The sequence below is a fragment of the Mesoplodon densirostris genome, chromosome 20 (genome assembly GCF_025265405.1).
Source record: "Mesoplodon densirostris isolate mMesDen1 chromosome 20, mMesDen1 primary haplotype, whole genome shotgun sequence".
NCBI classification, from domain to species: Eukaryota; Metazoa; Chordata; class Mammalia; order Artiodactyla; family Ziphiidae; genus Mesoplodon; species Mesoplodon densirostris.
The window spans coordinates 30,523,811-30,549,560 of NC_082680.1; the positions used below are offsets into that span (position 1 = coordinate 30,523,811).

The window sequence follows — 25,750 nt, forward strand, 5'->3', positions numbered from 1 at the left end:
ATTTAAGGTAAATTCTCTGGAATGGATAAATTCTCTGGAATAAATTCTCTGTTGAATACATGTAGAATATTAATTGGTCTCTATTGAAAACCATCTTTGTACATAAAAATTGTTCTATTTTCTGATTATTCTAGGTCTGCAACAATTTTAACAATTGCCATTGTAAAATGGGGTTTGCTCCTCCTCATTGCAAGCCGATGGCAGGAGATTTTGGAAGTGTTGATGATGGACACAGAGGCAAAGTTGGTTAGTGTCTTTAAAACTTTATTAATCAAAGACAATATGTAAGACAATAAATTATGGTTGTAGGTTCCAAGTCACATTGCAAAGCAACTAATGTCAACAATTACGGTTTTACTTTACTTGTAATATTTAAAAGGCTCTAAGACAGTTAAGTTTGGACTCTTCTTTCTATATCAACACTGACATTGTCTAAGAAAAAGTGTAACTAGTGGTAGGAAATTTTAAAAGTAGAAATTCCAGTGCATATAATTTGATTAGTTAATTTTGATTATTCACTTTGTATTGTCTCATATATTCCTAGTTTTAAATGATGTTAGTAGTCATTGTAATATTAATGCCACCAGAATCTTTCAAGGCTACTCCTTTCTCCTGCATTTTAGGGGCTACAATCTAATCTTTAGAAATTTCCCTTTAGGATATCCCCTCTAGGGTTCCTGAGTAGTATTTTGAGATCAAGCAGGCCTGGATGAGACTGGGAACAGGTGGGGGATAGTCCCTGGTTCCAGAGGGTTATTGGAACCCACCTAAGCTAACCTGGGAGAAGAGGAGGTCTGTCTACCTTTACAAACCCTTTTTCTTTTGGGGCAATTAAATGATGAACTCCTGGGCAGACTTATGTGTAGCTTGACTATTGGGGGGGGCATACCTAGGGTGAGTAACTTTTTAGACAGCTAAAACACAGCTGTATCAGACTGTGTATCAGACCAAAAAATAAACATAATCATTTAACATATAATATACAACTACACATATATTATTATTTTCACATAAATATGTTGAAAGAATAGGCATTTATTTGAAATTGTATATTATTCTGTACTGTGTACTTTTGTTACATAAATTGCTATTATTTAAGTGAAATAGCAATAGAATTAGTAAACAGTGCTGATCAATAGTAGTTTATAGAACAACCAATTAAAAAATAAAACGTGAGTAAAAACAGCAATACTTTATAATGAGAATATTTTATAATGTAACCTCTGATACAGCAATTTATTTTACCTCTTTTTAAAAATTCTTTACTAGATATTTAAATTTTACACGACTATCTTATTGTTTATTCTTAAGATACATAAACATAGGACTTTTAGAAAGGAGAAAGAATATAAATATGATAGGAATGATTAAAGATATGCTCATATTTAATGAAAATAGCATTGACATGCTTCCTTCTGTGCCGTAATACAGTCAGACATATTTTTGTTTTTTGGTTTCATTTTCCAGTTATACTTTTCTGAACTGCTCTTGCATCCTGTTAAGACATTCTTCTTTTAAGTAGTAGCAAAATGGAATAGAATCAAATGTAAAATTCATTTTGACTTGAAGCTCTTGTTTTAACAAACCCACATTTACTGAATTCTGGTGTCAGTCCATCATGGTGGCATTAAGCTAAGTATCTTGACAAAAGCATTTGAGCATGGGATACTTGGGTCTTACTTACTAGATACAGCAGGTTTTCAGGCTTGGAAATATTATTTTGCAGCTCTTCAAAAATCATTCTCTTTTTTTCTACAGGCTTATTCTAGTAGGCCACCTCTCTGTCAATTAGCTCCTTTGCATATTTAAATTCATCTTATAGGCTGTCCACGTCTATAAGGCCCATCATTTTTATACACTCCAAAGCACATTAGATGTCATGTGTTAAATCTCTCTTTCTCAGGGATCATGCTTTAAAGCATAGAAGTAATCTTAATTAGTGAAATCTAAGTTGAATTCCACATAAATTACAGTTTTTTTTTTTTTTTTTTTTTTTTGCGGTAGGCGGGCCTCTCACTGTTGTGGCTTCTCCCCTTGCGGAGCACAGGCTCCGGACGCGCAGGCTCAGCGGCCATGGCTCACGGGCCCAGCCGCTCCGCGGCATGTGGGATCTTCCCAGACCGGGGCACGAACCCGTGTCCCCTGCATCGGCAGGCGGACTCTCAACCACTGCGCCACCAGGGAAGCCCATAAATTACAGTTTTAATAAAGGAACTGAGAAGGTCCTTCTGAACTTGCTTACCCATCTCTGGTTACATTTTTTTGAGTTCTGAAGCAGTCTTATTTCCAAAAATATGAGTCATTTTTTCATTGTATGAGTTGTTGTCACAACCTGTGCAAATCATAGAACTACCCAGGTGCAGTCAGTGCATCCTTTTCTATAATCCTGATGGCCCCTTCACAGATCATCAGATTGTTTTGGAGAAATAGCACATAAGTTTCTGCTTCACTACACACTTTTTTTCCTATTCTCATCCTCCATGAGTTTCAAAATTAGAGAAGTACATTCTTCTTGTCCAAACTTTTAAAAATAAGATTTTACATCTTAAATATTTTAACATATCTTTTACGGTCAGTAAGGAGTACAGTCATCTTCTACACTTATTTAAGGAAGCAATTTCTTTCCATTTTGTGAAGTTAAAAAAAAAATTCTTGGTAAGTGCTTATGCGTTTTGAGGAAACTGAAACTGACTGAACCTTTCATTATGAAAGCCTTTATATCACAGGAAAACAAATCACACCCATTTTGGTGTTGTGTACCAGGTGTACAGGACATTTGGCAAGTGAGATCTTTTTCTTTTCTTCATTAAGAAATTTATAGACTGAATGGAACTTGCAAAAATTTACATTTGCCCTGTCTGCTAACTACACATATAGATGAGCAAAGTCTAGTTTGTATTTGAGCAAGATAGCAAAAATCTTTTTGTTTTATATGGTTTTATTAAAATTTTCATAGAAATTTAGAAGCCTATTTGAAACTCTGTTCTGGAAACCAAATTACCTAAGAGCTGAGGGCAATATTTTGCTGCCACATTCACTTGGTAAAATGTGACAGAATCATTACTTCACTGTGAGGAGTCAACAGATGTTATCAAAATAACTCTTTTTTCTCCCATTGGGCATTTTAGTTGCAATCTATGAATCTAGAAATGTAATTTCACTCAGTTTTGTAGAACAATCAAGAAACTGAATGAATAGAGAAAATATTTTTGTTCTTGTGGTGTACCCAAACTAATTCAGTGGTAGCTATTTTTATTTGAACATTGCTATCTTTTGGGAAGACAATTTGTTTTTTTTCATTAGGAAACAGAAAAATATGACTGACTTAGAAATACTTTCTTGTCTCACTGCAGACATTTGAGATTCCATCTCCATATGTTGCTTTCACAACTCCTTCTCCACCATACCCAAATCCAAATATTTTTAATCGAGATAGAACTGATGTATAACATTACATTAGTTTCAGGTGTTCAACATAATGATTTGATATTGTATACCTTGGAAAATAATCACTATAATAAGTCTAGGTAACAGCTGTCACCATGCATAGTTACAAAATTTTTTTTCTTGTGTTGAGAACTTTTAAATTCTAATCTCTTAGCAACTTTTAAATAAGCAACACTGTATTATTGAGTGCTTCTGCACACTGAGCGGAGATGTCGGCACAGCCGTTTCACACTGGGCACTCTGGTTTGAAGTGCTGGGTGCAAAGCCTCTGCACTCGGCACCTTATGAGGGAGTGAAACAAGACTAAGCACAAAGGGAAAAAAAAAGGAGACAGAGACGAGATGGCTGGGTAGAAAGATGTTAGTTAGCTCACCCTCTCTCACAAAAACACCAAAATCACAACTAACTGCTGAACAACCATCAACAGAAAAATACTGGAACCTACCAAAAAAGTAACCCTACATCCAAATATAAAGAAAAAGCCACAACAAGATGGTAGGAGGGGCACAGTAGTGATAAAATCAAATCCCATACCCATCGAGTGGGCAACCCACAAACTGGAAAATAATTATATCGCAGAGGTTCTCCCAAAGCGTGAAAGTTATGAGCCCCATGTCAGGCTCCCCAGCCTAGGGGTCTGTCATTGGTAGGAGGAGCCCCCTGAGCATCTGCCTTTGAAGGTCAGCGGGGTTTGATCATAGTAATTCCACAGGACTTGGGGAAACAGAACCTCCACTCTTGGAGGGCATACACAAGGTCTTGTGTGCACCAGGTCCCAGGGAAAAAGCAGTGACCTCATAAGAGCCTGGACCAGACATACCTGCTGGTATTGGGGGGTCTCCTGTGCAGGCTGGGTGTGGCTGTGGCCCACTGCAGGGACAAAGACACTGGTGGCAGTAGTTCTGGGGCATACTTATTGGCATGAGCCCTGCTGGAGGCTGCCATTTTCTCACCAAGACCTGGCCCCACCTAACTACCTATAGGCTCCAGTGCTGGGATGCCTCATGCCAGACAACAAGCAGGATGGGAACATAACCCCACCTATCAGTGAACAGATTGCCTAAAGTCTTCCTGAGCCCACAGCTTCCCACTAAACACACCCCTTGACATGTCCCTGCCCGCCATAGGGACAAGACCCAGTTCCACCCACCAGTGGGCAGGAACCAGGCCCTCCCATCAGGAAGCTGGCACAAGTCCCTTAGACCAGCCTCATCCACCAGGGGGCAGACAGCAGAAGCAAGAAGAATGACAACCCTGCAGCCTGTGGAACGGAAACCACAATCACAGAAAGTTAGACAAAATGAGATGGCAGAGGAATATATCCCAGAGCAAGGAACAAGATAAAACCCCAGAAGAACAACTAAGTGAAGCGGAGATAGGCAGTCTACCCAAAAAAGAATTCAGAGTAATGACAGTAAATATCTAAAATCTTGGAAAAAGAATGGAGGCACAGACTGGGAAGAGACAAGAAATGGTTAACAATGAGCTAGAAAATCTAAAGAACAAACTAACAGAGATGAACAGTAAAATAACTGTAATGAAAAATACACTAGAAGGAATCAATAGCAGAATAAATGGGGCAGAAGAATGGATAAGTTACCTGGAAGACAGAATGGTGGAAATCACTGCCAGGGAACAGAATAAAGAAAAAAGAATGAAAAGAAATGAGAGTCTAAGAGACCTCTGGGACAACATTAAATGTATCTCATTATAGCAGTCCCAGAGGAGAAGAGAGAGAGAAAGGGCCTGAGAAAATATTTGAGGATATAATAGCTGAAAAATTCCCTAATGTGGGAAAGGAAACAGTCACCCAAATCAGGAAGCGCAGACTCTTAGGCAGGATGAACCCAAGGAGGAACATACTGAGACACATAGTAGTCAAATTGACAAAAATAAAAGAGGAAATATAAAAAGCAACAAGGGAAAAGCAACAAATAAAATGCAAGGGAATTTGCATAAGGTTATCAGCTGATTTTTCAGCAGAAACTCTACAGGCCAGAAAGGAGTGGCATGATATATTTAAAGTGGTGAAAGGGAAGAACCTGCAACCAAGAATACTCTACCCAGAAGGGCTCTCATTCAGATTTGACAGAGAAATCAAAAGCTTTACAGACAAGCAAAAGCTAAGAGAATTCAGCACTACCAGACCAGCTTTGTAATAAATGCTAAAGGAATTTTCTAGGCAGAAAAGAAAAGACCACAACAAGAAACAAGGAATATATGAATGGAAAAGCTCACCAGTAAAGGCAAATATATAGTAAAGGTAGGAAATAATCTGCACACAAATATATCAAAACCGGCAATTGTGAGAAGATAGTACAAATGCAGGATATTGGGAATGCATTTGAAATTAAAAGACTGGCAACTTAAAACAATCTTGTTTAAATATAGACTGCTATATCAAAACCACATGGTAACCCTAAACTGAAGATCTACAGTAGATACACGCACAAAAAGAATAAGGAATCCAAACACAACAGTAAAGTTAGTTATCAAATCACAAGAGAAGAGAACAAAAGAGGAAGGGAAGAAAAAGACCAAAAAAAAAAACAATTTAAAAAATGGCAATAAAAACATATATATTGATAATTACCTTAAGTGTAAATGGATTAAATCCTCCAACCAAAAGACATAGACTGGCTGAATGGATAGAAAAACAAGACCTATATATATGCTGTCTACAAGAGACCCACTTCAGATCTAAAGACACATACAGATGAAAGTGAGGAGATGGAAAAAGTTATTCCATGAAAATGGAAATCAAAAGAAAGCTGGAGTAGCAATACTCATATCAGACAAAATAGACTTTATAATAAAGACTGTTACAAGAGACAAAGAAGGGCAGTACATAATGATCAAGGGATAAATCTAAGAAGATATAACAATTGTAAATATATATGCACCCAGCGCAGGAACATCTCAATATATAAGACAAATGTTAACATATATAAGAGGAAAAATTGATAGTAACACAATAATAGTGGGGGACATTAACACACCACTTACACCAATGGACAGATCATCCAGAGAGAAAATCAATAAGGAAATACAGGCCTTAAATGACACATTAGATCCTGTGGACTTAATTGATATCTATATGTCATTCTATTTGAAAACAGCAGAATACATATTGTTTTCATGTGCACATTGAGCATTCCCAGGATAGCTCACATCTTGGGCCACAAAGCAGCCTCAGTAAATCTAAGAAAATTTAAATCATATCAAGCATCTTTTTTGACCACAGTGCTATGAGATTAGAAATCAACTATAAGAAAAAAACTGTAAAATACTGTATTATTTACTACAGTCACCATGATGTACATTAAATCCTCATGATGTATTTATTTTGTAAGTGGAAGTTTGGACCTTTTGACCCCCTTCACCCAATTTGCTCATCCCCCACCCCAATGTGTGGCAGCCACCAATCTGTTCTCTGTATCTATGAGCTTGTTTTTTGTTTTGTTTTGTTTTTTAGATTCTACATATAAGTAAGATCATATGGTATTTGTCTTACTCTGTCTGACTTATTTCATTTAGCATAATGCCCTCGAGGCTCATCCATGTTCTTGCAAATGGCAAGATTTTATTCTTTTTATGGCTGAATAATATTTCATTTTATACATATATATATATATATATATATATATATATACACACACACATACATGTATCACATTTTTTGGTCAGGATGATAGATGATTGTTTCTATATCTTGGCTGCTGTAAATACTGCTGCAATGACTATGGAGGTATATGTGTCTTTTTAAGTTAGTGTTTTCATTTCCTTTGGGTATATACCCAGAAGTCAAATTACTGGATCATATGGTAGTTATATTCTTAAATTTTTTGAGGAACATGCATGCTGTATTCCATAGTGGCTAACCCGATTTACATTCCAACCAACATTGCATGAGGGTTCCCTTTTCTCTACATCCTCACCAACACTTGTTATTTCTTATCTTTTTGAGAATAGCCATTCTGACAGGTGTGAGGTAATATCTCATTGTGGTTTTGATTTGAATTTTCCCAATGATTTTTGACATTGAGCATCTTATCATATACCTGTTGGCTATTTGGATGTCTTCTTTGGAAAAATGTCTATTCAAATCTTCTGCCCATTTTTTAATTGGATTTTTTTTGTTTTGCTCTTAAGTTGTATGACATCTTTGTATATTTTGGATATTAACCCCTTATCAGATGTATGATTTGCAAATATATTTTCCCATTCACTAGGTTGTCTTTTCATTTTGTTGATAGTTTCCTTTGCTGTGAAATAGCTTTTACATTTGATGTTTTGCTGCTTGTTGATTTTTGCTTTAGTTGCCTTTACTTTTGGTGTCAGATTCAAAAAATCATCACCAAGATTAAAGTCAAGGAGTTTACTGCCTATATTTTCTTCTAGCAGTTTTATGGTTTTAGGTTTTACATTCAACTCTTTAATCCATTTTGAGTTAATTTTTATGTATTGTGTAAGATAGTGGTCCAGTTTCACTCTTTTACATGTAGCTGTTCAGTTTTCCCAACACAATTTATTGAAGAGACTATCCTTTCTAGATTGTATATTTTTGACTCCTTTGTTATATGTTAATTGACCATATACACATGGTTTATTTCTAGGTCCAAATTATTTTTGGCATATTGTACAATACGCTATGTTTGGTTACTTACGTATCTAATCTAGTTGTATATGTTCTTCCATCTGTCACTAGGAACAGTCATTTAGCCTTCTTGTTCAGTGATGTCTGGGTCATGCTGGTGTTAGTATTGTCATCATTTCATTATCTGAGCTCTTAGAAAAGATCACAGTATTGACAATATGAAAAATTAGTGCTATCTTGACACAAAGCACAACAGTTAATCCACAGACTAAGTCAAAGATGTACTGTTCACATTAATGATTTCAGTACCCTTAGGTTGCACACTTAAGTCACATCACTCAGAGTGAACATCAGTAGTCAGAGTTAAAAACAGCAACAGCAACTGCAGATAATCTATGCTATATTCACTTGACACCAAAACAATGTTGCTTTTAGTTCCTGGGTATTTTTTTAAGCTTCTGTATGAATTTTGTTTTTTCCTTCCAAACTTCCAAGCCAGTTTCTAAAAATCAGAAAATTTCCCATCCTGTTAATGGATGCCCTGGTATATAAGGCTTTCATTACAACACTTGGAACAGTGCCAGGCCAACAATCATGGTTAGTTACCCTAAGCCACTTTAGGTCCAAATGGCAGTACTGTGGTTGCACCTGAGCCTGGGCTCAGAGGAAACCTTCCAATACAACTAGTTTCTTTTAGTCAGCTGCCGTAGGCTGTATTCATCCCCTCTATTCTGGGACCTGTCGGTCTACCCCAAAAGCCCTGGGCTGGTATGCCAGCTGACTGCCTGTTCTGTGCCCAAATTATCTCCTTGGGGCCCTGTACCCAGTCAAGGAAGCCCTGGGCTGCTGATGGGCCTGGACTCAATGTGGGAGAAGCCCTTGTGATGCTGAATGCATTTGGGGGCATAAAGAGTTTGAGAGGCATGGTGATCCCAAGGAATCCAAGTTTGCTTTATATCCTCATTTTATTTATTTTAAATATCACTGACTTATGTTAACAGAATATGGCCTGGGAAAACCTCAAATTATGGAATTTATCCTGGCCTTATTTGTAACCAGTACCTTATTGTCTTTTATTAATATTTCATGGATATTTTCAAAGAATGTATAATCTGTTTTTACAGCATTACATACAAAGATATAACATATGTACATAATTAAATATAATTAAATATATATGTGATTGTGTGTATGACTTACTTGTTTGCATATTCTAGAATCTAAATCCTCATATATTTTTGTTAACTTGTCTACTTGGTATATAAAATTTATACATCAAGTTTATTTAATCTTATATTATAATTTTTCTTTTAATAATTTTATATAATCTTAACCCCAGAAGTTAACCACTACTAATATTATATATTATTATTGATTTTCAGGTGTTATTATCAACCTTTTAAATCTATGACAAGCCAATAGTAAAAAAAGTTCCATTCACATTTCTTTAATTTCATGAGGCTTCCCACTTATCTTATGGTTGTAGGAAATTTATAATTATTCTGCATATTTTTCTTTCATTACCCTTGACAATCACTTCTAGTGATATTTTTGACCTAATACACATACATTTTTATATGTATATGTTTAATTGTTAAATATGCATAACATAAAATTTACCATTTTAACCATTATTAAATGTATGAATCAGTGGCATTAAATATATTGGTGTACACTGTTGTAAACCCACCATCCATCTCCAGAACACTTTCGTCTTGCAGAACTGGAACTCTATATTCATTAAACGATAACTCCCCATTCCTCTCTTCCTCAACCCATGGAGGCCACCATTCTAATTTCTGTTTCTATGAATTTGACCACTTTCACATACCTTATAGAAGTGGAATTATACATTATTTGTCCTTTTATTTATTGTTTATTTCATTTAACATAATGTCTTCAAAGTTCTCCCATGTCGTAGCATGTCAAAATTTCGTTCCATTTTAAGGCCATGTAATATTCGGTTGCATGTATATATCACATTTGGTTTATCCATTGATCTGTTGATGGATACTTGGCTTACTTCCACCTTTTGACTATTGTGGATAATGATGCTGTGAATGTGGGTGTACAAATATCTGTTTGAGTCCATGTTTTCAATACTTTGAGTATATACCTAAATGTGGAATTGCTGGATAATATAGTAATTCTATATTTAACTTTCTGAGGAACCACAAAACTCTTTTTCATAGAGGCTGAATCATTTTACATTCTCATCAACGAGTTTTCCAATTTCTCCATATCCTCACCAACTCTTCTTTTTATAGTAACCAACCTAATGAGTGTAAAGTGATAACTCATTGTGGTTTTGATCTCTCTATGGGTATAGCAGGATCTATAGATCAAAAGTTACCAGTTTAATTTTTAAGAATATCATCATTTTTTTGAACATTGATATCAGAAGATCTGTTGTATTTTAAATTGCTACTTGTAATTATAGGAAACCTGATTTTTGTGCGTACATTTTATCAATGGACTATCATCATTTTCAAAAGGCTTTTAGTTGATTTTTTTAGGGGGTTTATATTTTTTAAATGATATGAACTGAAATTAATAATAATTTTGCCACACCTTTTTAATAATAATTTTCCTTTCTTTCCTCTTCTTCAGTTAATTTCACCTTCTCTCTCTCTCTCTCTCATTTCATAATTGTATTGGGTAATCCATTCAGAATAACAGGAAATCATCATGAAAGAGGCTGTCATTACTTCTTAGGAATACCTCTAATATTGTCTCATGAAAAGGCTGCTCCTTTTGATTCAATATTCATCTTGTTGAGAAAATATTTATCTCTCCCAATTTTATTTAAAATCAGGAATGTATTTTGGGCTTTATTAGATATGTGGAAGGCATCTATTGAACTGATTATATTGTGTCTTATATTGCCTTTGAAGATTTTCTAATACTAAACCATCTTGTCTTCTAACCTGAAGTTCTCTAGACTATTAGGTAATGAATATCTCTAGGAAGGAAAGTGTTTTAAGTACAGTCAATTTACAATGTATTAGTTTCACGTTTACAGCATAGTGATTCAAAGTTTTTATAGATTATAGTCCATTTAATGTTATTAGGATATTGGCTCTATTCCCTGTGCTGCACAAATGTAACCTTGTAGCTTATTCTCTACATAGAAGTTTATGCCTTTTAATCCCTTTCCCCTCCCCTCTTCCCACTCTCCACTGGTAATCACTTGTTTGTTTGGTGTTCCACAGCTAGTCCTTCCTTCAATGGATGGCCTAGGGAATAAATGACCTCATCCATTCCTTCATGAAAATACACTATTAGTCTGCTTGGTTGCCATAACAAAATGCCACAGACTGGGTATCTTAAACCATAGAAATTTATTCTCTCACAACTGTGGAGGCTGGGAACCCATGATCGAGGTGCTGGCAAATTCGGTTTCTGGTGAGAGCTCTCTTCCTGGCTTGCATATGGCTGCCTTCTTGCTGAGTCCTCTGTGTGTGTGGAGAGAGAAAGCTCTCTGGTGTCTCCTCCTCCTCTTATAAGAACATCAGTTCCATCAGATTAGGACCCCACCCTTATGATCTCAACCCTAATTACCTCCCAAAGGCCTCATCTCCACATACCATCACACTGGGGTTTAGGGATTCAATTCAGCATATGAATTTGGGGGAACACTATTCAGTCCATAACATTCCATCGTATGGCTCCCCAAATTCATGTCCTCCTTTTATGCAGAATACGTCCACCCCATCTCAGTAGCTCCAAAAGTCTTAACCCGTTTCAGTATAAATTCCAAATACAACGTCTCTTCTAAATATCATCTAAATCAGGAATGTGTGAGACTTGAGGTATGATTCATCTTGAGGCAAAATTCTTCTCCATTTATGAACGTGTGAAATCAGACAAGTTATGTGCTTCCAAAAAACAAAGGTGAGACAGGCATAGGATAGACATTCTTGTTCCTACAGGGAGAAATTGGAAAGAAGAAAGGGGTGACAGATCCCAGTAAGTACAAATAAAACCTAGCAAAGCAAGTTCAATTCGATTTTAAGGTTGGAAGATAATCCTCTTAGGGTTGATGTTCTGCCCTCCATGCCCATTGGGGTAGCAGCATAACCCCAGAGCCTGCAGGAGAGTCAACCCCACTCCTTCAGCTCTGGATAGAGGCCCCATCCATATGCTCTTTGGAGTGGCCCTGCCCCTCTCAACCACTGGGTGGGGGAGCTTGGCTGGTCAAAACCAAGGAGGGGACAGCTCCTGGACCTGTGATGGGGGAGGAAGACTTGATGATCTCTGAATCACCTTAGCGTCCTTCTCTTTTCTTGAAGGATAAAGTATATTGGCGGCCACATAGCTCTGTTGCCCAGTGCTGTTCCCTTTGGTCCAGCCTGGCAGTGTTTCTGCTGGTGTAATCTCATCCTTATTCCTGACTTTTCCTGAGGTGGTTCACATGCACAGTCTCTTTATCAGATGATTTTTCCATCCATACTTTTGCTATGTTCTCTCTAAAACATGTTTTCCCATTTTTTGCAATATGGATAGACAGAATTCTCCAAATCTTTAAGTTCTGGTACCTCCGTGTGTAACGCTTACTTCTTCCATTTATCTCCTCCTCTCACGTATTACTGTAAGCAGTCAGGAGTACCCAGACTACATCTTCAACATTTCACTTAGAAATCTTCTGAGCTAATTATCCAGTTTCATGGCTCACAAGTTCTATCTTCCATAAAACACGAGGTTACAATTTGCCAAGTTTTTTGCCACTTTACAGCAGTAGTTACCTTTTCTTAATCATTTTCCTTTTCTGTCTAAAATCTCACCAGAAACAACTTTCATGTAAATATTTCTACCACCATTCTGTTCATGATTATCTTTGTACTCTCTAAGAAGATGTAGGCTTTCTCTTCTGCTCTCCTCTTTTCTCCCTGAGCCCTCACCAGAGTTGCTCTCACCGTCCATGTTTCTACCAACAGTCTCTTCAGATTAATCTCGGAGTTTTCGGAAATGTGCGTCAAAATTCCTCTAGCCACTACCCGTTACGAGTCCCAAAGCTATTTCCACATATTTAGGTATTTGTTATAACAACACCCTGCTTCTTGGTACCAAAATCAAAATTCTCCAGAGAAACAGGATCAATAGTATGGAGACAGACAGAGAGAGAGAGAGAGAGAGAGACATGTTTTCGAAGGAATTGATTGGCTCATGTGATTACGGAGGCTGACAAATCCCAAGATGTGCAGAGTGAGTCAGTAACCTGCAGCCCCAGGAGAGCCAATGGTGCAGTTTTTGTATGAAGGACGGCAGGCTTGAAGGTCAGGAACAGCTGATGTCCCAGTTTGGGCACCTCAGGCAGGAAGAATCTTCCCATGTCCACTGGAGGGTCAGTGTTTTCGTTTTATTAAGGCCTCCAGGATGAGGCCCACCCACATTAAATAAAGCTACTGCTTTACTCAGTCTACTGATTTGAATGTTAATCTCATTTGAAAACACCCCATAGAAACACCCAGAATAATATTTGACCAAATATCTGAGGTCATCGTGGCCCAGTCAAACGGATGCATAAATTAATCGTTACATGTATGAACAGTATTTGCTAGAGAAAGATAACAGGAGTCCCTCTGTATAAAATGTTTTTGGCAGGATATACTCATCCGTATACATAGATTATTCTAAGTAAACCTGGAGTTACTGATTTATGGTGGAATAGCTGGCTGGAGAAACTGGGTAATCATGTAAAGTGTGTAACAGTGCAAAAGTGAAATGACTGTTTATGAGCAATCTTGTATCTACTTTACACAAAGCTCTCCATCTGTGTTTTCTGTAATCAATCTGAATGTGGCACAGGGTGGAGGATAAGGAAGCTTTGGGAGCTGCCGCTGATGCATGCTGGCTCCTCCAGGGAAAAATCTTTTATTTCTGTACCTGATATTTACCCATAAAGTTTGGTATGGGTAAGATCTATGTTTTGGGGAGTTTGGTATGACAGTTAAACGCTTGAGTCATAAAGGCTAAGATACTTTGGGGTCATAAAAGGAAGGAGGTGAAAAACCATGAATAATAGTTAAATGACTGGATGATTCCCTGAGGCATCTTTAGAAGGAGGTAGAAGCCTTGAGGCAGATTACTGGGGACTAGTTTAACCAATGGGAAATGGAGTTTCCGAGTAATTAACTTAATGAAGGTCACCAAACTGAGAGGAGAGTTAGTAGAAAATATTCTTTGTTGGCTGGTATAAATAAGTAGTGCTTGTTAAAACTAGACAGTATAAGCGAGAGAAGTGAGACCAATTTTTCCTACTTAGACTTCCAAGGCCACCTGGGCATATATTACATTCATTTTCAAATAACCCATGTGGTATCACTGATTACCCGGAAGACTATACACATAGTTGAGAAGCAATCTGCAGTATATGGCCAGAGAGGCTGATCTCTTCATCTGATTCACTTGTTTTCTAATTACAAATATCATGTAATCTTTGTCTCGAAGATACTGGGAACCCCAAGCGCATGCACAAAGCTGACTGAAAAAGAAAATGTTGCTCCTACCTTGAATTCGCTTAAAACAAACACATGGGGGAAAAGGGAGAAGTGCTGGGACAGTGGTAAGAGGAGTATTTTGAGCCTCAGCGATCATCCACACTGTAGCTGGGGAGTTGCTCTTCTGACTCTCAGCTCCTCCAGTGTGGCAAAGAAGTGATAGAGTCACAGTTCATATCAAATAAAAGGAAGCATACCAACAAGTTGTGGAGAGAGCAGAACTCGGTACATTATGAATCCGGAAAGGTGAATGCAGATGCCAGCTGAGAATCTACAAGAACAGATGAGGAAAATGTAGATATTAGCACTAGTCAGTCAGAAGTGGGTCAAAGCCAAGCTTAGCCATGCATTCTATAAAATAATTCTAGAGCCATTTTAACAATTTCCTATTGCTGCATATTTGACATATTTGATTAACGAACTTAAATAAGTTTAGAGACTACTGATTTTTAATTTTTAGGAAAAAAATTGTAGTAATGTAAGAGAAATTAAATGCCAGATACCCCAGATTTAATTCTCACATACAGGTACAATCCAATACTCTTTGTGATATACATGTTTGAGCCTCGGAAACCCTGTATCAGAACAGAATTGAAGAAATATTTGCAAGCATTAAATATGTGGTCCATGAAAGAACATTACCTTCAATCAAGGAAATCACCATATGGTGGAAGTTTGAAAACTCAAAAACATCAGTAAAGCGCTAGTAACAGCCCATTTTATATATAAGTTTGGGTTTTCAGATTTTATTATATTCACAGTCTATGTGAATGAAATTTTTAGTTTTGGGGAATATTATTGGTAATGATACCCCTCCACCTTTTGATTTGGTTAATAAAATCTCTGACATAATTTGAAATGGATGCTTTGCATTCTAGGTAAAAAGCTTTTGCGGGAGATATCTCTCAGTCATCCAAAACACAGATTACAACTCATTTTCTACATTTCTCTACCTGTGTTCATCATTACTATTGCTGTTATAATAATAAGCCAGAGTAAAATAAGGGAGCTATGCTACAGAGGAGAACCTGAAAGCGAGAGGTATATATGTTTTTATTCTTATTAAATTAAATAAGTCAAGAAAAAAGTAGTCAAGTTTCATCAGGAATAAGCTAAGACTGTAGGTAAAACAATATGAGGATGGCCCAGGGACACATTTCAAACTAGCTTGGTGTTTTCATGTTTTCTCTGGTTTTACTCATTACTAAAACCATTCATTTTACCACCAGTATCACTTGAGGAGGAGATATGGGTGCCAAGGGTATTGTGGAGGTTTATTCGGCCTCTTAATCCACTGGTTCTGTCTAAATAGTCATAGTGTCCATGAGCCTCATGAGAATAAATAACACTGCATTTAAAAAGTAAATAAACAAATAAAATTTTAAGATATAGATCCTCAGACCAGTGGTAAATAACTTTATCAGAACACCCCACTCAACTAGATATAATATCTGTGAACCTGCCTGCATAATATTTATTTTCCTAATTATTGCTGATTTGTCCAGTCATCTCTCAACTAGAAATTACATGTGTAATTCATACTAATCAGGTTAGGAGACAGGAGGAAGCATCATGCCGTGGTGAGAAAATTATATTTAGCCTCAGAAATCCTGGTTTCAACTCCTAAATCTTGCATATCTTACTAAGTATGATATCTTGAGCAAGGGATTTAATCTTTATGTTCTTAAAATTGTTCTCTATAACTCTACAAAATGTGAAATAATAGCTTTCCAATGTATCGTAAACTTTTGGGTACACCAAATTAATAAATGAAATCACCATATTATCTGTAATCAGTTACACAACTATTTAAACATGATTATTGAGCCCCTTAGTCATAATTTACTGTATTCTTCCAGAGGGGTATTTACCTCTAGTTTTACCTTCCAAGAAGTGATATGAAGAGAAGATCTGAGTATGTTATGAGAGAATGAAAGAAATCTGTAGAAATATATGGAAAAATTAACTGAAATTTTTGACTGCTACTTTATGGTTTTGGTTTAATTTGGCCTGAGGAATTAGTGATATCATAGAATCAGGGGGCCTATCTGTAAAAGTTGAGTAAATGTAAAATGAGGATGAGAGGATTTTGTCGACAAAGCAAGGTGGCTGATGGCATTTGTTGTAATATTGAGATGGTACCAGTTTTATTTGTTTTGTCTTATTTTGCTGGAAGGAGACATTTTGTGTAGTGAATCACTCTGTTTTGAAGAACATTTTTCGTTCAAATAGTCACTTAAATGTTCAACATTTTAAAATTCCCCCACTTATTTAAAATAAACTTTATTGATGTTATAGATCTGTGTCGGAAGAAAGCAGCAGTAACAGCAAGTTGTCACTCAGTGTAAGGTGAGTGTAGAACGAGTGGTTGATTAACCATTCGGCATCATACCTTTTGATCATTATTGAAGGAGCACTTAAAAATTGTTAGCTTGAAACCAAAACATTTGTTAATAATATTCTTTGTGGTTCCCACTGTAGGTGATTTTATAATGCTAAACAATAAAACTTGATTTCATTATGTCTCAACCTCTCCTCCCTGACCACCCACACTAGCATTTATGACCACATAAATTTTAGGATTATTTTTTTTTTGAGGTTTGGTAAGCAGGACTTATATGTTGATGACATTTTACTGGCAATAAAAAGAGGACTGATATTATAAAAGTGTCAGATGTGCTTATAGTTATAATATTATCTTAGAAAAAAATTATTGCTAATAAGATAGAGCCTTGGAGTTTTCATTCATTTTACTGTCTTAAGATCCCAAATAACAACTGAACTTTACACATCAAGGAATGAAGAAAAGAACAAACTAAGCCCAAAGTAAGTGAAAGGAAGGAAATAGTAAAGGTCAGAGGAGATATGAACAAAATGAAGAAGAAAAAAGCAATTTTAAGCATCAACAAAAGTAAGCATGTTTTTTGAAAAAAGAAAGAAAGAAACCTTTAGCTAGACCATCTAACACAAAAAGAGAGAAGACTAATATAAATAAAACCAGAAATAAGAGGGGAGACATTACAAATGGTACTATACAAATAATCTTTTTATAGTTTATAGTTCATGAAAGATTACTGTGAATATTTGTATGCTAAGAAACTGAAGAACCAAAAAGAAATGAATACATTCCTGGAAACATACAACCTGCCAAGAAAGCAGTGAAAGAAATGGAAAGACATCCTGTGTTCATGGGCTGAAACAATTAATATTGTTATAATATCCATACCACTCACAGGTATCTACAAATTCAATGAAACCCTTGTCAAAATTCCAGTGGCATTTTTCACAGAGATATAAAAAAAATTCTAAAATCTATGTGGAACCACAAAGGACCCTCAATAGCCAAAACATTTTGAGAAAGAACAAAGCTGGACACATCATACGTCTTGATTTTAAAATATATTGCAAATCTACTGTAATTAAAACAGTATGGTACTGTGATAAAGACCAATGGAACAGAATAGAGAGCCCAGGGTTCAATCCCCACATAGATGGTCAAATGACCTTTGAAAGGGACCAAGAATATACAGTGGGACATGGCGGTGGGAAAACTGGATAGCCACATGCAAAAGAATGAAATTGAACCCTTACATCATACACAAAAATCAACTCAGTGGATTAAAAGTGACCCCAAAGTGTAAAACTCCTAGAAGAAAACATAGGGGGAAAACTTCATATCATTGGTCTTCACAATGAATTTTTGGGTTGATACCAAAAGTATAGGCAACAAAAGCAAAAAATAGACAAGTGGGGCTCCATCAAACTAAAAAGCCTTCCACACAGCAAGGGAAACATTTAATAGAGTGAAAGGCAACCTATGGAATGGGAGAAAATATTGTAAACCATGTATCAGAAAAAGGGTTAATAACCAAAACACATAAGGTACTCCTACCATCGATACAAAAAAAATAATAAAACCTGATTTTAAAATGGGCTAAAGACTTGAATAGATGCTTCTCTCAAAATACCATACTTACGGCCAACAGATATAGGAAAAGATAGCTCAGGTCACTAATCATCAGGGAAATTCAAATCAAAACCATATGAGGTATATCACCTGTTAGAATGGCTATTATTTTAAAAACCCCACAAAAGTCAACAAGTGTTGGCAAGGATGTGGAGAAATTGGAATCATTGTACAATGTTGATGGGAATGTAAGATATTGTGGCCACTGTGCAAAACTGTTGGAGATTCCTCAAAAAATTAAAAATAGAACTACTGTATGACCCAGCAATCCTACTTCTGGATATTTTTCCAGAAGAATTGAAATCAGGATCTCAAAGCGGTATTAGCATTTTCGTGTTCATTGCAGCACCACTTACAATAGTCAAGATGTGAATACAAGCTAAATGTCCATCATTGGATGAATGGGTAAAGAAAATGTGGTATATACATATAATGGAATGTTGTTCAGCCATTAAAAAGAAGGAAATCCTGCATCTATGACAACATAGATGAACCTTGAGGACATTATGCTGAGTGAAATAAGCCAGTCACAGAAGGACAAATAACTGCATGATTCCACTTAAGATATCTCAAATAGTGAAGCTCGTAGAACTGAGAGGAGGATGGTTGTTGCCTCAGGCTGGGATGACAGGAAAGTGGGGTGTTGCTAATCAATGAGAATGAAGTCTCAATTGTGCAAAATCTAGAGATCTGCTGTACAACGTTATCCCTATTGTTAAAAATGTTGTATGCTTAAATTTTTGTTGAGAGAGTAGATCTCATTTAAGTGTTCTTAAGCACAGTAGAATAAAAATTTTTAAACCTTGAGGAAGTTTTGCTTCACAAAAGACACCCTTATGAAAGGGAAAAGGGAAGCCACAATGTGGGAGAAGATGTCTGTAATACATATTTCCAATAAAGGACTCATACTCAGAATATATACAGAATCCCTGTAAACCAGTAACAAAACTCGGGAAAGCCTAATAGGCAAAATATTTGAAAAGACGCTTCACAAAAGATGATATCAAAGGAGCTCAAAACATGAAAAATTGCTCAACATCATTAATCATCAGAAATAGACAAATTAAAATAAAAACGAGTGTCCCCTACACACCTATAAGAGTGGCTAAAATTAAAAGAACAGGCAACCTCAAGTGTTGGTTAGAATATCAAGCAACAAGGACTGTCACACACTGCAGGCAGGAGCATATATTTTATTACTTTAATACTTTTATTACAGTTCAGCAGTTTAGCATCTTCTAAAGCTATCAGGTTTCAATTGTTTATAACTTTAATTTTCATTTTTAGAACTATCATGCTTACATTTTATATTTACTTTATATTATAACGGAACTTTTATTTCCTAGAATTTTGCAAAGGAGATTTTCCATAAATTTTGAGTCTAATTACCTAAAATATTTTTTTTCCTTTTCCATTTAATTTGAATCTGCTGGCTTTAATTCTTTTTTTATACTTTTAACTTTAAATCTTATTCTTTTCTTTTCAAATATCAATAATCTATATATAGGTAAGCTTCTGTATATTTAACATAAATTCACTAAATATTTTTTATATAAAAGGGTAGGAAAAATTGAGAAAAAGATTCTGAAATTCATATTCAAGGAAAGTGGGGATAACCAGGTAAACTTTAGAACTAACAATTAGTTAAAATATAGATCTTTTTATTTTCAAAACGCATCTCTCTGATTTTTAGTGATTATCAAGTATTTATTAAAATATCTAAAATACCTTGGTAGGTATATGAATTAAAGATAAATTTCTCATAATCACAATACCCAAAGAAAAGTTCCATTAACAATATAGATGTATATATTCTTAAAATTTTTTTCTAAAGAATAAACATAAAATTACCTATTTGTACTTTTTTTTTTTTTACTTAGAGACTATTATGGGAAACTTTTATATCCTAAAATCTAGGCCTACGTCATCATTTTGTGACAAATTGTATTCAACTTAAAAATGAAAAATAGGGCTTCCCTGGTGACACAGTGGTTGAGAGTCCACCTGCCAATGCAGGGGACACGGGTTCATGCCCCGGTCCAGGAAGACCCCACATACCGCGGAGCAGCTAGGCCCGTGAGCCATGCATGGCCGCTGAGCCTGTGCATCCAGAGCCTGCGTGTCTGGAGCCTTTGCTCCGCAACGGGAGAGGCCACAACAGTGAGAGGCCCGTGTACCACAAAAAAAAAAAAGAAAAAAAAAAGAAAAATAACATTTAAAAAATCTATTATTATGAATATGTAAACTACTTCCAGTTTTTCTGTATTATGAACACCCTGTAATAAACATCCTTATATTATTATATAAATTATAATAGTCTAAATAATAAATTATAAAGGCTATATAAATTATAGCCTCAGGATAAATCCCTAGAAGAGAGATTGATCAATGCATAAATATAATATTTACACTCTTGCTTTTTGATATCTACTGCCAAATTACCTGATTGTAATGATCACCACCAATCCATTTGTATCAAGTTGTAACCTTCATAAGTTAGTTATTTTTAGTCATTTGTACATTTGAGTGATGTGCTTTCTAGTTATAACATATCTTAAATTTTACTTTCTTTCACTATCGTATTGAATTTTCTGTATTTTCCACTGTGTCACTTAGTAATGAGCTGTTTCTTAAATGAGTATGGCATAGAAAGAAAAATATATAATATAAAAGTAAGGGCTAAGAGGCATTTTTGAGACTTCCTTTAGTATGAGGGATGCTTAGTATACGTTTACCTTCTCCCATCTCTCTCTCTCCACTGATTTTTTTGTTATGTAAGTTGGGAGTTTAGACTTAGCCTAATGTTAATAAATTCCTGTTTTTTAAACATTATTTTCTTGGTTCCAAAAAAATTTTATCGTTTTCAGTTTTGTGCTGAGGTTTACAACAAACATTTTGTCTCTTTTATGCTTAACTGTGTTCATTATTCATAATTCTGATGGATTATTTTAGATTTTAATGACAATAAGATCCTTTTTAGTCTGGAGAGCTTGGGATACCCAAATCTTACCTTGACTCTCTTCTCTTGATTTATTCAGTAAATTGCATGTGCTTGTGAGTGGGTGAATCATTCTGTCTCTTATTATAGCAGTACAAGTAATAAACATTCATTTAAAAATATTCAAAAGAATTTAAAAAATCATCATTAATCTTAGCACCTAGGATGATCATTTAAAAATATTTCAATATATATAGATGTACAGACGCGTGTGTGCATATAAGTTGGTGTTTTATCTTTTATAAAATGTGATTGTACTTAGAAACATCACAATTTTTCTTTTTTATTCTAAAGTCAGTTTATATACTTAGAATGGAAATTTAAAGGCACTTTGCTTTATTGACCTAAATAGTTACCAAAAATAGATAAACACTTAGGATATTTTAGGAAGCCACTCTAGTAGAAGACTAAGAATATTTGCAGTTGAAGGTAATAGATGATTGTTTTTTTCTGGAATCAATTTTTATTTTCTTCATCCTTTCTCTTCAGTTTTCCATGCCTTTCAAATAAATTCTTGTGTTAGAAATATGTGGGCTCCAAAATAAATAAATAAATAACACTGGTATTTTGTGTTGTGCTTTGTCTTGTTTTCCCTCACAGTAACAGTCTCTAACAATCTTGGCCTGAAGAGAGGATGGTACCAAATAAATCACCAGAAACTGGCCTAAACCAAGAAGGAAAAAAACATATTTCTCCCTCGCCTCTGTTGTCACTGCTGAGGGTTTAAATTATGAAATAATAAATCATCTGCACGTGAATCACCTGAATTATGTCTGGTGTTTTCTCTGTATTTTTAGTTCCAGCTTCCAACCTATCTACTCTAACTTGAATCCAGAAAAGACTCTGAATCAGTTAAAAGCAGCCAAAGACCCTCACCCCATAAAGCCCTGAGGGCCTGCCAGTTGTGCCTCATGACCCCAGGATAGAGAGCAACCCTTTTCCTTTCTGCTCTTTAGGTTGACCTGAATCTCCCCCCCACCCCCAGAAGTCTTACCTTCCTCCTTCCTTGAAGAGCTTCTAAACTTCAGCTAGCCTGTGACTTGTCCCAGTGGCATTTACTCAGCTAGGAGTTGAATCCAGTGTTTCTCTTGTTACTGCTTCTCCTCTTTGAAAGCTGTATACCCGCTTTAGTGTATTCAGATTCCTTTTTTTTATTTATTAATTTTTAGTGGAGTATGGTTGCTTTACAACGTTGTGTTAGCCTCCACCGCACAACAAAATGAATCAGCCATACTCATAGAGATATCCCCTCCCTTTTGGACTTCCCTCCCATTTAGATTACCACAGTGCATTAGGTAGAATTCCCTGTGCTATACAGTATGATCCCATCAGTTGTCTATTTTATACATAGTATCAATGTATGTGTGTCTGTCCCAGTCTCCCAATTCCTCCCACCCCACCCCTTTCCCCCTCTATTCCTTATTATAAATTCACTATTGATTATTTGTGTCAACAGTTTTCAGATGGCTTAGATTCCCGCTAAGCAAGACCTACCTATGTCCTGGATTTTTCTTTAGTATTTTTATAGTATGTACCAAAGAATATTTTAATTTTCATTGAATTTTCCTCTTTGATCCATGGATTAATTAGAAAAGTATATCAAATATTTGGGGATTTTTATATTTTATAATATATTTGTCTTAAATTAACTTTCGTTAGAGAACATAATTTGAAATATTTCAGTCATGAGAAATTGGTTAAGAGTTATTTTGTACCTAAGCATGTGGTATATATCATTAAATCTTTTATACCTATTTAAAATGTGTATTTTGCAGAGGTTGGGTATACTGTTCTCTATATGAGGTAGGTCATGTGTTTTTTGTTTGTTTGTTTTGCGGTACGCGGGCCTCTCACTGTTGTGGCCTCTCCTGTTGCGGAGCACAGGCTCCGTACGCGCAGGCTCAGCGGCCATGGCTCACGGGCCCAGCCGCTCCGCGGCATGTGGGATCCCCCCGGACCGGGGCACGAACCCGTATCCCCTGAATCGGCAGGCGGACTCTCAACCACTGCGCCACCGGGGAAGCCAGAGGTAGGTCATGTATTTTCATCATATTTTTCAAATCCTTCACTATATTTGTTGATTTTTCTAACTTTTTTCTGACAATAATTTGCTTTATGTGTATTGAAGTTATACTAAGAATTATAAAATATTATAATTTTTGTGACTTTTAATTTTATGTGTCACCTTAACTGGGCTAAGGGATGCCCAGATAGCTGATTAAAACATTATTTCTGAATGTTTCTGTGAGGGAGTCTCTGGAAGAGATTAGCATCTGAGTCAGAAGACTGAGTAAAGACCGTTCTCAAGGATGCTGGTGGGCAGCATCTAATCCTTTGAGCTCCTGAATAGAATAAAAGGACAGAGGAAGAGTGAATTTGCTCTGTGCTTGATTTGAGACTTCTATTTTCTCCTGCTTTCAGACATTGGCCCTCGTGCTTTTCAGACTGGGACTTATACTGTCACCAGCCCCATTCCCATTCTAGACTTTCAGACTTGGGCGGAATTCATCATCAGCTTTCCTGGTTCTCCAGTTTGTAGATGGCAGATCATGGGATTTCTTGGCCTCCATAACCACATGAGCCAATTCCTATAATAAATCTCATCTCTCTCTCTCTCTCTCTCTCTCTCTCTCTCTCTCTCTCTCTCTCTCTATATATATATATATATATATATATATATATATATATAAAATAATCTCCTGTTTGTTCTGTTTCTCTGGAAACCCTGACTAACTGACCATACAGATTTGGGGACTTAAAGGATGAGTTTTCTGAATTGGTTTTGGGATTCCTGGAACTGGCTTTGTAATCTGATTCAGTTTAAAGATGCTATTGACTCAGGAACTTCCCTGGTGGTCCAGTGGTTAAGACTTTGCCTTCCAATGAAGGGGTGTGCATTCGATCCCTGGTCAGGGAGCTAAGATCCCACATGCCTCGTGGCCAAAAAACCAAAACATAAAACAGAAGCAATATTGTAAGAAATTCAATAAAGACTGAAAAAGAAAAAGATGCTGTTTACAGAGATACGCAAAATATCTGCTTTGGATACTTCTAATCAACCACTTATAGGAAGAAAGGAGCCACGTGACTATATTTTTGAACATTTTTGGAAAACTAAGGAATATAATAACATTGGTTGATTTCTCCTAATGTTGCTGGACAACATAGGGAAAGAAAAAGATAAGTTCAGAGACCTGAATTCCCAGGTCAAGTGTTGTGTAAATGACATAAAGGCTTCCAGGTGTGCCCTGAAGAAAGGACTTATCTCCTATAGCCCCAGGGCTGAAATTGCTGAAAATTAAATGGAGAACCTCATCCTGGCCGATTTATAATGCAAGTTGACCTCCTAGCCTCACAGGGTGTCTGTTGTCAAAGTGAGGGCATTCATTGGGAAAGAATGAGACCCTATAAGGTGGGATGGGGATGTGTTGGAAGATGCTGTTGAAGCTAAGGACGTTGAGCCCCTAAATCCTGATGAGTCCTCACTGTGGAAGAGGCCTCCCAGCCTCATTGATATTGGCCTCCCCATCCTCAGCAAAAGTATTCTCCCCAATCCCAGTGGAATTGACCTCACCCACAGTGCTGTCTCCACCCACGGTGGTTTCAGCCTTTCCGCCTCAATTTGAGGGAATTAACCCTGAGGAAATGGTCTTGGACGCAAGACACTGTTGATTCTCCTCAGGACTGACCCCCACCATCCATCTTTGCTTCTAGACCTATAACTAGACTCAGTCTAAGCAGATTCCTGAAGGTGAGGTGAACTACACTCCAAAAGAACTAATTGAGTTCTCTGATTTATATAAGCAGACATCGAGAGAAGCTCTGTGGGAAGGGATATTAAGGGTGTGGGATAACAGTGGAAGGAACATAAACTTGCATCAAGCCAAATGTATTGACATGGGCTCACTAAGAAGAGATTTTGCACGTAATGCTGCAGCTTAGGGGTTAAAAGTGCTCTAACAGTTCGGTTGGTTGGCCAAAACATAGACCAAAAATAGCCATGATGAGCAAATTGTAAATGTCCAACCTCCTCTGATTTAATTTAGAGAAAGAGATTCAGAGGTTAGTGTCACCATCAAGGACTTGAAAGATGTACAGGTGGTGGTTCCCACCACATACTCATTCAACTCTCCTATTTAGCCTGCAGAGAAGACAGATGGATTTTGGAGAATAAGCATGGATTACATTAAGCTTAACCAGGGGCTGACTCCAACTGCATCTGCCGTACCAGTTGTGGTTTC

The 25,750-nt window shown here is 36.4% G+C and overlaps 1 protein-coding gene across 10 annotated transcripts in view; it reads left to right on the forward strand.

Moving 5' to 3' along the window:
- Positions 1 to 22,276, forward strand: part of LOC132481245 (disintegrin and metalloproteinase domain-containing protein 5-like) — a 127,701-nt gene extending 105,425 nt beyond the window's left edge. For 7 of the 10 annotated variants that reach the window (XM_060085964.1, XM_060085966.1, XM_060085971.1 and 4 more), the window contains 4 exons: positions 135 to 246; positions 15,423 to 15,585; positions 16,843 to 16,893; positions 22,110 to 22,276. In XM_060085964.1, coding sequence (XP_059941947.1) covers positions 135 to 246; positions 15,423 to 15,585; positions 16,843 to 16,893; positions 22,110 to 22,122 — 339 coding nt within the window. In that variant the 3' untranslated portion in view covers positions 22,123 to 22,276. The remainder of the gene's footprint in view (positions 1 to 134; positions 247 to 15,422; positions 15,586 to 16,842; positions 16,894 to 22,109) is intronic. The other 3 variants (XM_060085969.1, XM_060085968.1, XM_060085973.1) reach the window with 3 other exon arrangements.
- The last annotated feature ends 3,474 nt before the right edge of the window (positions 22,277 to 25,750 follow it).